At 37.4% G+C, this 13,350-nt stretch overlaps 1 protein-coding gene across 2 annotated transcripts in view; it reads right to left on the reverse strand.

Annotated features, from left to right (window-relative positions):
- Nucleotides 1-13,350, reverse strand: part of LOC112215607 (cadherin-18) — a 374,693-nt gene that overhangs the window by 25,006 nt on the left and 336,337 nt on the right. For both annotated transcript variants that reach the window (XM_024374771.2, XM_024374770.1), the window contains one exon: nucleotides 3,005-3,126. In XM_024374771.2, the coding sequence (XP_024230539.1) occupies nucleotides 3,005-3,126 (122 nt within the window). The remainder of the gene's footprint in view (nucleotides 1-3,004; nucleotides 3,127-13,350) is intronic.

A 13,350-nucleotide genomic window follows, 5' to 3' on the forward strand; every position in this document is an offset into this window, starting at 1 on the left:
CATTTTTAGGACTAAAATGAATTAATGATATGTACCCATTGATTCTTGAAGAATGTATAAATAACTCATGAGCTTAGTTCAACTGTCGTACCCCATCAGAATGTTTGCAAACAAAGTAAATGTAAACAAACACAATATAGCCTCAAAACTATATTATTGATATCAAGGATGGCCAGTCCTTGCATCCATAGCTCTGTCTATGAATTTGAGTGTAGTTGGGTTGTTCCACAAAAAGAGTGCATGTTGTGTCCCTTTGATATTTTAAGTAGAAATTGAGCACCAATATAGAATTTGTAAAAGCCTAGTATGTATAGAAATGAAAGTGCCCTTTAATATAGACCACATGGAGAATTCAACTAATCGGATTTGTATATGGATAAAGACTAGCTAGTGCCAAAATTCAGCATTTTAAAATGTCCATCGTTGCATCTTCTGTGACTTTTAGGAAGATTTAACCCACTCAACCACAAAATGTCTCCAAGTTTTCCCCATTATTGTAAAGTCCTACACTGTAAACATTTTCCCGTGAAATGTGTTTTGTGATTCCTTTACGTCTGTCCATAATTTTAAGTGTCCCAAACTCTCATTCTGATTCCCATGCAAAATAGCTTTTTTTTATGCAACTGTTTGGTTGTTGTATTAGCGTCAATATAGACAAAACATTGGCTGTATAATTTAGCTAGCTAGCCCAAATTTAGTTGACAGCACAGTTTATCAAGCAAGCCAGTTCATCTTGGAGAATTTCAGTTACAACTTTACAGGGTGTAGTCAGGGTACTTGTCATGAAATATGTATACTGACTATCAGATGATTTTGATATACTGGAGCATGACTATCGATGATGTCAATAAGATTGTATAACTTTTACGTTTGGCATGTATCTTGATGTAATGACTGCTTCAGAGTTTTGGACAACTCTTCCCTAGCTAGCCCGTTACTAGCTAACACCAGACACAAATGAAGCAGAAATCTATAAGTATATTTGCCTTGAATGAATAGAGTAAAACCTCTAATTATATTTTAGCACTAGTAGACTAGCTACCTAGCTATATAAACCACTCCCCTCTGCGAACACGCCTGCTGCAATGTTTGTTACAAGGTGGTACTTATTTAAATTAGGTAGAAGAATAAGACGATACCATTGGTGCATTAACATAAGGCTTTTTGTGATTTCACAAAAATACCTTAATAATCCTGCCTCTATCCCGCCTCCTGAATCCAAATGTTTGATATGGGGGAGAAGACCAGTAACTTTATGATCAAACTTTATCAATGTAAGAAGCAACAATAATTTTTCATACTTTGGCAGTTCTACTTACATTTTTATCCTAGTTGTATCCAATGATTTTGACTGTTCGGGACCTTTAAGGTCAACTCTGTTACATGAACTGAACTCTCGTTTTAAAATGGTGAAACTAAATATGAAATATTAACACTTTATTTGGATAGTCTACAGACTATCAGTAACATTTCAACTAACTATCTACTAACCATAACCCTAGCCCTAGCCCTAACTCTAACCTTAACCCTAGCCGTAACCAATACATATTGAACATCTAGTAGTCAAATCATAGTGTAAAAGCAGTTGAACTGGTTCTACTCCTCTGGTGTTTTGTGTTGGAAAACTGAGCAGGTTGAGCATAGCACGTCCAACCTGTTTTTTAAAAAGCTAGCATTCAATTGCCCCTCCCTGTTGCACACAACAAGCTTTCATTCCCCGTCACAAGGGGATTTATGGCTGATTTAAGATGTTATGGACAACCCTGTTACTTTATTTGGCACTTAATAGGCAATTACTATAGTCTTTTTTTATTTAACATCTTGAGATGGGAAACATTTTTTTGTGAAGTTGAATATCTGCCCTTTATGACAAAATGTCAAAATTATGTGAAATATACTTAAAAACATTTTGTTTAACAAGTTACACTTCTCAAAAGGCACTGAATGGTAAAATTCAGTTACATTTCTCCAGCCCCATCCCTCGACTTTTTACAGAAAATGATTTGTGATTGAATACGGTTACATGCACACAATAATGTGATTATTCTGGATCAATATAATAAAGTAGTCTGATTAAAATGTTTACATGCTTTGCAAGAAGAACAATTTCCCTAATAATTCTGTTTACATGGACACATCTGAAATCCGGCTATCTGATGGCACTCTGATAAATGTAGAAAATGTCAAAATCTAAATAAACAATCTACCACATCTAGGATGTTATTTTTGGGAAGTATATTTGATTCTGAGTTCTGACCAATAAAGTTTGTATGTGAAACCTATTCCTAAGACGCATACATTCAATTGTTCTGAACTCACTTCACTCGCGTTAACGAGGTAGGCTTGCGCTACTGGCGCTGGCACATACGCAGATCAAATACACAGCTGGAATGCCGATTAAGGTGTTTACATGTCCTAATAATTTGAAAGATTTCTCAGAAAAACAGATGTTTAATCAGCATATGCTTACCCCCCATTTTGACCTTATGCCAATTAAGATTAACAGAGTACTGTAAGGTGTTTACATGACTGTTGCATAATCTGCCTACTGCCATAATCTGTTTAATAGTGAGGTTTTACTGTACAGTAAACATACTCATTGTTTCTACTACTGACTGCTGCTTTAAGTATATTTTTTTAATCTGCTGCTACTTAAATATGGACCACTTAAACAGTGTGAACCACACCTATCCACCTTGACAAGGTTTTGCCAATTTGGCAGTTCATTTTCAGCTAAATCTCTTTTTTAGATAATAATCTTTAAGTATGAACAGCTTTAAAAGCCATGTTTTATATTTTGTTATTCAGTATTCCTTTATTGAGTAGCACTTTCATTCAAACTCAAACTTTATGAACCCCCCTCAATTTTTTAAATAAAATATACTTATTTTCTTTAACTCAAGGTTTTGTTGCCATGGTGACACGACTAAACTCACTCTTAAAAATGTATTAACTGCACCTTATCACCGCCCCCTCCACTCATGTGTACGTGCATGATGCTCACCTGTCCTGGTCTCGAGCTTTCACAAACAACGACCTCCTCATCTGTTTTAATTTCAGGAGGGTTGTCGTTCACATCCAACACCTGCACCGTGACTGGGACGTGGCTGAGTAGGCTGGGGTTGTCTGGATAAAACATCAACACAAACACTCATAAATAATATTAAAACACACAAGTGAGAATAGGTAGAGAAGTTAAGCAGGTCTGAATAATTTTCCTGCACCACAGTAATGAAAATTAGATTTGTGATTTACATATATTCACAAAAAAATGCACCGACACAGTTACAGTGCCTTGCGAAAGTATTCGGCCCCCTTGAACTTTGCGACCTTTTGCCACATTTCAGGCTTCAAACATAAAGATATAAAACTGTATTTTTTTGTGAAGAATCAACAACAAGTGGGACACAATCATGAAGTGGAACGACATTTATTGGATATTTCAAACTTTTTTAACAAATCAAACACTGAAAAATCTGTTTTCGCTTTGTCATTATGGGATATTGTGTGTAGATTGATGAGGGAAATCATTTTTTAATACATTTTAGATTAAGGCGGTAACTTAACAAAATATGGAAAAATAATTTCTGAATGCACTGTAGATATCTAAACAAACAAGTCTAAACCTGCAATAGAGCATGTTGGGTAATAAGATAGTGATGGGCGTGGTTTTGATTCAATGTGATGTGTATGAGTTGCAGGCCACTGTATTAGGGTAAAACTAGGCCCTCAAAATAAGGCCTTATGAAAAACATATTGTATTTTGTTATACACAGTGCCTTCAAAAAGTATTCAGAACCCTTATTCCACATTTTGTTGTGTTACAGCCTGAATTCAAACTGTATTAATTCGATTTTTTTCTCTCTCACCCATCTACACACAATACCCCATAATGACAAAGTCAAAACATGTTTCTAGATATTTCAGCAAATGTATTGAAAATGAAACACAGAAATATCTCATTTACATAGGTATTCACACCCCTTTGCTATGTCATTTGAAAAACAGTGCTCAGGTGCATACAATTTATTTTGAGCATCCTTGATTCTGTAAACACAACTTGATTGAAATCCACCTGTGGCCAATTAAATTGTTTGGATATGATTTAGAAAAAAACACACCTTTCTATATAATATTCAACAGTTGACAATGCATGTCCGAGAAGAAACTATACCATGAAGTCAAGGATATGGCTGTAGCTCTCCGAGATATAATTGTGATGAGGCATATATCTTGGGAAGGGTATAAAGCAATTTCTAGTGTTGGAAGTTTCCAAGAGCATAGTGGTCTCCATCATTGGGAAATGGAAAAAGTATGGAACTACCTCAACTCTGCCTAGAGCTAGCCATCCGACCAAAATGGGCAAATGGGAAAGAAAGGTGTTGGTCAGGGAGGTGACCAAGAAGCCAATGACCACTCTGACAGAACTACAGAGTTCTTTGGCTGAGTTGGGAGAACCTGCCAAAAGTACAACAGTCTCTACATCAATCTGGGTTTTATGGGAGAGTGGCCAGATGGAAGCCACACCTGGTAAAAAGGCACAAGACCACACTCCTGGAGTTTACATAAAGGTATGTGAAAGACTTTGAGAGGCAAAATAGTTTGTGGTCTGATGAGACAAACATGTAACTCTTTGGCCTGAATGCAAAGTGCTATGTCTGGAGAAAACCACGCACATCTCATCACCCATCTAATACCATCCCTACCGCAAATCATGGTAGTGGCAGCATCATGCGGTGAGGACACTTTTCAGCGGCAGGGACTGGAAGACAGCTAAGGATAGAGGGAACAATGGATGGAGCCAAATACAGACAAATCCTTGATAAAAACCTGCTTCAGAGTGCTAACAACCTTAGATTGGGGGTAAAGATGTAGGTTCCAACAGGACAATGACCCAAAGCATTCAGCAATTCAGTGCTGGATTGGCTTCAGAACAAGAATGTGAAAGTCCATGAAAGCCCAGACTTGAATCCCATTGATAATCTGTGGAAAGACTTGAAGATTTATGTTCACTGCCACTCCCCCTCTAATTTAACAAAGCTTGAGAAAATCTGCAAGGAAGAATGGGAGAAAATGGCCAAATCCAGATTTTCAAATCTGACATAGACATACCCAAATGACTCAAAGCCTAAGGTGCTTCTACAAAGTATTGACTAGGGTGTATGAATACTTATGTAAAGGAAATATTTCTGTATATAATTTTCAATAAATGTGAAAAAAAATCTTAAAACATGTTTTCACATTGTGATTATGGGTTATTGTGTGTAGATGGGTGAGGAAAAAGGTCACTAATTAGTAAGTATCTCCCCACACCTGGTTGTCTAGGGCTTAATTGAAAGGATAAAACAAAAACCTGCAAACACTAGGCTGTCCATGGAATGAGTTTGTCACACCATGCACTTAACAGTGTGTTCATTTAACACTGTTCCGATGTGTATATGGGTCCACAGACTCCACACTTCCAGTGTTGATTTAAGACTCAGTGTTATTTATTTATCTGGATAATTTGCTCTGTGATCTAAGATCATGTTACCCCCTGTTCACATTGGCTAATCGTATTAATTAAGATCTTAACTGCAAAACTGATCCAATATCAGCACTCATACTCTGAGGCGCTTTATGAATACAGGTCCTTAAGTAAAGAAAACTGCAATGCATCTTACTTTGCACACCAAAGACATATTGTGTACTTAAAATGGACTTGTATCACACTGTTTCTACATTAGATTTTCTAATAAAACAAAAAACGAAATTATTCAGCAAGATATTCTAGAAGTCATGAAGCAATATGTTTCTTAACTTGGAAGCCAAAGAAAGATAAAAAACAATATATTTTAGTATGTTTTAGTTCATTCATGTTGTGGTTGATGGATCATTTGGTCCCCAAGCTTGCATAGGCGATTATTCAGCATATCAGAGTAAGGGCCCAGTCTACTAAACCATGTGCCGGTCCATTCATGTGTATATGGACCATTCTCTCTGGCTGACGAATAACAGCTCTGATTTCACTGATGCATTCAAGGGAAAATTCATGCATTTATGCAAGTACTGTATACTGAACAAAAACATAAACAAAACATTTAATGTGGCAGTCCCATGTTTCATGAGCTGAAATAAAAGATTGCAGACATTTTTCAAACGCACAAAAAGCTTATTTATCATTTCTTTATATCCCTGTTAGTGAGCATTTCCCCTTTGCCAAGATAATCCATCCACCTGACAGATGTGGCGTATCAAGAAACTGATTAAAAAGCATGCTAAATACACAGGTGCACCTTGTGCTGGGGACAATAAAAGGCCAATCTAAAATATACAGTTTTGTCACACAACACAATAGCAAACCTGACTCAGTTACACCAGCTCTGTCAGGATTAATGGGCCAAAATTCACTTAACTTATTTTTTCATAATTTTTTATTTAACCAGGTAGGCTAGTTGAGAACAAGTTCTCATTTTCAACTGCGACCTGGCCAAGATAAAGCAAAGCACTGCGTCACAAACAACAACACAGAGTTGCACATGGAATAAACAAACATACAGTCAATAATACAATAGAAAAAGTCTTATTGTGGGAAGCTTGTGGAAGGCAACCTGAAACGTTTGACCCAATTAAACTATTTAAAGGCAATGCTACCAAATACTAATTGAGTGTAAGTAAACTTCTGACCCAATGGGAATGTAAAGAAATAAATAAAAGCTGAAATAAATAATTCCCTCTCCTATTATTCTGATATTTCACATTCTTAAAATAAAGTGGTGATCCTAACTGAGCTAAGACCGGGGATTTGTACTAGGATTAAATGTCAGTAGATGTGAAAAACTGAGTTTAAATATATTTGGCTAAGGTGTATGTAAACTTCCGACTTCAACTTTACACATATTTAGCAGGTGTTGTTGTGGGTGTAGTGAAATGCTTGTGTTCCTAGCTCCAACAGTGCAGTAATATCTAACAATTCACAATAATACACACAAATCTACAAGTAAAATAATGGAATTAAGAAATATTCAATATTAGGACGAGTAATGTCGGAGTGGCATTGACTAAAATACAATAGAATAGAATATATAATATACAAATAAAATGAGTAAAGCAGTATGTTAACAGCTATGTAAAGTCATTAGTGTTCCATTATTAAAGTGACCAGTGATTCCATGACGATGTACTGTATATAGGGCAGCAGCCTCTAAGGTGAAGGGTTGAGTAACCAGATGATAGCCGGCTAGTGATGGCTATTTAGCGATCTGAGGGCCTTGATATAGAAGCTATTTTTCAGTCCCAGCCTTGATGCACCTGTACTGACTGCGTCTTCTGGATGATAGCGGGGTGAACAGGCTGTGGCTTGGGTGGTTGATGTCCTTCATTATCTTTTTAGCCTTCCTGTGACATCGGGTGCTATAGGTGTCCTGGAAGGTAGGCAGTGTGCCCCCGGTGATGTATTGGTCAGACCTCACCACCCTCTGAAGAGCCCTGCGATTGCAGGCGGTGCAGTTGCCATACCAGTGATACAGCCCGCCAGGAGGCTCTCAATTGAGCATCTGTAAAATGTTGTGAGGGTTTTAGGGTCCAAGCCAAATGTCTTCAGCCTCCCGAGGTTGCTGTTGCACCTTTTTCACCACACTGTCTGTGAGGGTTGACCATTTCAGATCGTCAGTGATGTGTACGATGAGGAACTTGAAGCTTTCCACCTTCTCCACGGTCCCGTCAATGTGAATAGGGCCGGGATCCATCTGCCGTTTTCTGAAGTCCACCTTTGTTTTGTTCATGTTGAGGGAGAGGTTATTTTCCTAGTGCCACTCCTCCAGGGCCCTCACCTTCTCCCTGTAGGCTGTCTCGTCATTGTTGGTTATCAAGCCTACTACAGTTGTGTCGTCTGCAAACTTGATAATTGAGTTGGAGGCGTGTGTGACCACAGAGTCATGGGTGAATAGGGAATACAGGAGGGAGCTGAGTATGCACCCTTTTGGAGCCCCTGTGTTGAGGATCAGTGAAGTGGAGGTGTTGTTTCCTACCTTCACCACCTGTCATTGTCCAGCCAGGACCCAGTGGCACAGGGCGAGGTTCAGACCCAGGGCCCCGAGCTTGATGATGAGCTTGGAGGGTAATAGGGTGTTGAAGGCTGAGCTATAGTCAATGAACAGCATTCTTAAATGGGTATTCCTCTTGTCCAGGTGGGATAGGGCAGTGTTTAGTGCAATTGCATTGTCTGTGAATCTATTTATCTATTGTCAGGAAAGGTAGAGGTGATACAACCCTTATCTAGCCTCTCAAAGCACTTCATGATGACAGAAGTGAGTGCTGCGGGGCGAAGGTCATTTAGTTCAGTTACCTTTGCTTTCCTGGGTACAGGAACAATGGTGGACATCTTGAAGCAAGTGGGGGCAGCAGACTGGGATGGGGATGGGGATGGATGGGGATGGGGATGGAGATTGAATATGTCCTTAAACACTCCAGCCAACTGGTCTGTGCAAGCTCTGTGGATACGGCTAGGGACACCGTCTGGACTGCCAGCCTTGCGAGGGTTAACACACTTGAACGTCTTACTCACATTGGCCATGTAGAAGGAGAGCCCACAGTCCTTGGGAGGGGGCCGCATTAATGGCACTGTGATGTCCTTAAAGCAGGCGAAGAAGGTGTTTAACTTGTCTGGGAGCAAGACGCCGGTGTCCACGACGTGACTGTTTTTCCCTCTGTTTTCCGTGACTGTCTGTAGACCCTGACATATATGTCTCGATTCTGAGTCGTTGAATTGCGACTCTCTGTATTGAGGTTTTGCCTGTTTGATTGCCTTAAAACATTCCATGTTGCGTTCATATTTTTGTTCAGTGTACATGTAATGTATATTAGGTGCTCAATTTACTGAAACAGCATATTGAAATCATTCGAGGTGATACAAGGGAACACTTATGTGAATTTTGTTATTGCTCTGCATCATGTTGAGATTTTCATGTCGAGATGATAATTTTCCATCTGCAATAGTGACACATTATCTCTTTTTAAATGTTATGATACTACAGTATATCATATGAAAACACACATACTATGAGTTTACAATCTGGAGAAAAAGCTGCAAAGCATGGTACAGAATATTTTCCACTTTATGCCAGTTTCCCAGACAGAGATTAGGCCTAGCCCGAGACTAAAAAGCACTTTCAATGCACGGAAATAAACGATTGAGAGTACATGCAGTAAACAGACCAATGGAACGCAGACGTGGACACCATAGAACGAGGACACCATCATTGACACCCATTCAAAAAAATCTGCTCTAACAAAGTGGATATTTGTCAAATCCATCATGATTTACAATATGTGTTCTAACAGGCCCACAATGTGGATACAAAAATCAGATTTGGATATATTTGGCTATTTTCACTGCAGAATGTAGAAGTTGTCATTTTTGGCTTTAGGAAAAATATCTGGTAATTGCTAACTCCCGTTTGAATAAACTGGTAGCATAACACTAACAAATAGCTGTAAATTTACTGTAAAACTTTAATAATCTATATTACAGTACAGTCCTGTAAAGAGCAATGCATTATGGGGCCTCAATGACATTCCACTACACTGCTGCAAAATTACAGCAAATACAGTAAAGTACAATGTTGTGGGGAGCAAAATAATCTCTGGCTCATGAACATATTTTGAGCTCCCATTAGTGAGAATGCTGCACCCCACAGACTATATTTACTGGATTTCAGTACCATCCTACTTAATACAGTACCATAGTGTATTTTTGGACTCTAGAAATCTTTTCTATCAAATCTATAGGAATTTACTGATTCGGTACCACTCAACAGCCTTTTGTGGATGCATGGTATTGTTAAAGTTCTCTAATTAACACATTTTGGAGGTGTGCCTTATAAGATGCAATACTTCTTGCACCTGTTAGAGTACTGTACCAATATAAGTGATTTGTGGCAGTAGTTCCCTAGAAATTAAATGTGTATAGGGAACAGATCAGAGTGCCAGCATGGCTGTAAATTTACTGTAAAACTTTTACATTTAGCATTTTGATCTTTTTGCCCTGTAGTCACTGCCTGTTTGTAAGCCTTTGTTTAGGCTTAGGGGAGTGCAAGTGATATAAAAACACAAAATATTTTGGAGTACGCTGTAATATATAATTCAATATTCACTTTTAGCAATTGCTGTAGATGTATTAAAATGTAATTTAACAATAAAATACTGTTATGCTATATATTTACTGCAGCACCCGTGAGTCAATCAAAGCAACATAATAAAACAATCCCCATCAAAATCCATCAGTTTAAGCTAGAGATATTTTTTCATGTGCTGTGTCTCAATCCACTGCATCTACCTATGTTGTCCTTCCATATCTGCGGTGTTTGTCAGACCATGAGACATCCCGAAAATCTGTCTTCTCAGGACGTATGTAGCGTCCGAATGGTTTGGCGTGCAAACTATTACGAAAGACGTTTTTCTCTACGACCCCCCACAAGGATCACGGGACTCGTCTGAAATCGGTAATGCTGTTGTGCCAACTTCTGTCTGTAGCGTCCGAACTGTTTGAGCTACAGACTAACATATATTATGGGACTCGTGACTTGTCTGAAGGTAACACATACAAACTAATGGAAGTATGGAGGTAGCTATATATGTGGGTTAAATATGTGTCCAAAAACACAAATATATCTTGAGCTTTTTTGTATCTCTTAGATACAGGACAGACACATCAAAACCTTTTTCCTTATGATTTATTTTTTGACTGTGTTTTTTTTGCCATTTATGAATGTGTTATTCAATGCATTTCTATGGGCGATAGTAGTAAAGGTCAAATTTAATATTTTATCAAATAGGCGACATGAATTGTTGTTCAGGCCGGTGAAATAAAGTAATGATGAACTGTCTTTTCTATTTGCTTATTTGAGCTGTTCTTGCCATAATATGGACTTGGTCTTTTACCAAATAGGGCTGTCTTCTGTATACCACCCTTATCTTGTCACAACACAACTGATTGGCTCAAATGCCAATTAAGAATTAAGGAAATTAAGAAATATCACAAGTTAACTTTTAACAAGGCACACTTTTTAATTGAAATACATTCCAGGTGACTACCTCTGAATCTCAAATATAAAATGTATTTTGATTTGTTTAACACTTTTTTGGTTACTACATTATTCATATGTGTTATTTCATAGGTTTCATGTCTTTTCTATTATTATACAATATAGAAAATAATACAAATAAAGTAAAAGTAGGTGTGTCCAAACTTTTAACTGGTACTATATATAAACAATAGCCTAAATGAAGGCTAATTTTGGTGGATGGCAATTAGGAACTTCTGTATGTACCCTGCATGTGTGTGGCCTTTCCATTGAATTGGTCAAACTCTTACTTGCTCTATTTTTTTTCAAACTCAGGACTAGGCTCAATCTGTGTCTGGGAAAAAAGGCCCATTTTAAAGAAATCAGTCTTGATATAGACACATATTATTCACAATTTTGATGGGAAAAGTTTAAACATGCCATTGTACCTTTTGCATACTAAAGAGAGGCAAAGAGATAAAGACACATTTGTATGCAGCCTCAGCGTCAGTTGGTGAGGGATTGCCTAATTGTGATTACAAATTAGCCTGATAGGAATTCCTGAAGTCGTCGGGGCCCGAATTGATTTAATGAATTTACAACATAATATTAAGAATACAAAGAACAGTGGAACATTGACTAATTTGATAATTGATTATTTAATAGGAAATATAGCTAAGGACACAAATGTCTGACTGTCCAATTTAAACCAATGCTATAAATGTGCAAATATTTGATTTATTGTATGTATGACTTAGTTTTTTTTGCATTTTCTTACCAAACGGTTTTACATTTATAAATCATAATATCAGTCTACACTGTATATGATGTGCACATTTATTGTATAAGTTCCACAATGTCCTAGCAATAGAAAGAAAAAAATTACCTAAACTTGAAGCATATAGATGTGGGTGTGAGAATATTTTTTTAGTTAGTTATTGGTTAGATTTGGCATGTGCAAGTTGAGGTCATTAGCTAGGTTTCTATCCAATTGGCGACAGATTTTCAAGTGAATATTCAAAAATGTGCAAAAAACAATATGCACATTTTCTCACTAGAGATGTGCTTCCATCACATTGACTTAATAGGATAATAATAAGCTGTGGGTGGAGGTAGTGCACATAAAATGTTAAAATCAAATTGAACTCTACTGAGTTCAAGTCCCTTGATATTTATTGGAAAGGAGCATCAAGTGCATCACCTTGCACTTTTACTACCCTGTGAAGTTCATAATAACTTCCAGTGCCTTCAGAACGTATTAATAGCCCTTGACTTATTCCAAATGTTGTTGTCTTATAGTCAATGTACAAAATGGTTTACATACTGTAGATTCTCAACCACCTACACACGATACCCCATAATGACAAAGTGAAAAAATGTTTTTAGAAATGTATTGAGAAAGTATTTACACCCCTGAATCAATACTTTGTAGCAGCACCTTTGTCAGTGATTACAGCTTTGAGTCATTCTGGATAAGTCTATAAGAGCTTTACTCACCTGGATTGTGCAACATTTACCAATTAGTCTTTTCAAAATTCTTCAAGCTCTGTCAAATTGGTTGTTGGTCATTGCTAGACAACCATTTTCAGATCTTGCCATAGATTTTCAAGCATATTTAAAGTCAAATCTGTAATTTTCCCATTCAGGAACATTCATTGTCTTGTTGGTAAGCAACTCCAGTGTAAATTTGGCCTTGTGTTTTATGTTATTGTCTTGCTGAAAGGTGAATTTATCTCCCAGTGTCTGTTGGAAAGCAGACTGAACTATTGTTTCCTCTAGGATTTTGCCTATTCTTAGCTCCTTTACGTTTATTTTTTTTATCCTGAAAAACTCCCCAGTCTTTAACGATTAGAAGCATACCCATAACACCACTATGCTTGAAAATATAGACAGTGCTACTTGGTAATGTGTTGTATTGCATTTGCCCCAAACATAACACTTTGTATTCAGGACAAAAAAGCAAATTGCTTCGCCACATTTTTTGCAGCATTACATTAGTGCCTTGTTGCTACAATAACAGTGCCATGTTTTGGAATATTTTATTTTGCACAGGCTTCCTTCTTTTCACTCTGTCAATTAGTATTGTGTAGTATTGTGGAGTAGCTACAATGTTGTTGATCCATTCTCAGTTTTCTTGTATCACAGCCATTAAACTTTGTAACTGTTTTATAGTCTCAATTAGCCTCTTGGTGAAATCCCTGAGAGGTTACCTTCCTATCCAGCAACTGAGTCAGGAAGGACCCCTGTATTTCTATAGTGACTGGATGTATTGATGCACCATCCAAAGTGTAATAAATAACTTCACCAT

Source organism: Oncorhynchus tshawytscha, linkage group LG16 (genome assembly GCF_018296145.1).
Source record: "Oncorhynchus tshawytscha isolate Ot180627B linkage group LG16, Otsh_v2.0, whole genome shotgun sequence".
Taxonomy (NCBI): Eukaryota; Metazoa; Chordata; class Actinopteri; order Salmoniformes; family Salmonidae; genus Oncorhynchus; species Oncorhynchus tshawytscha.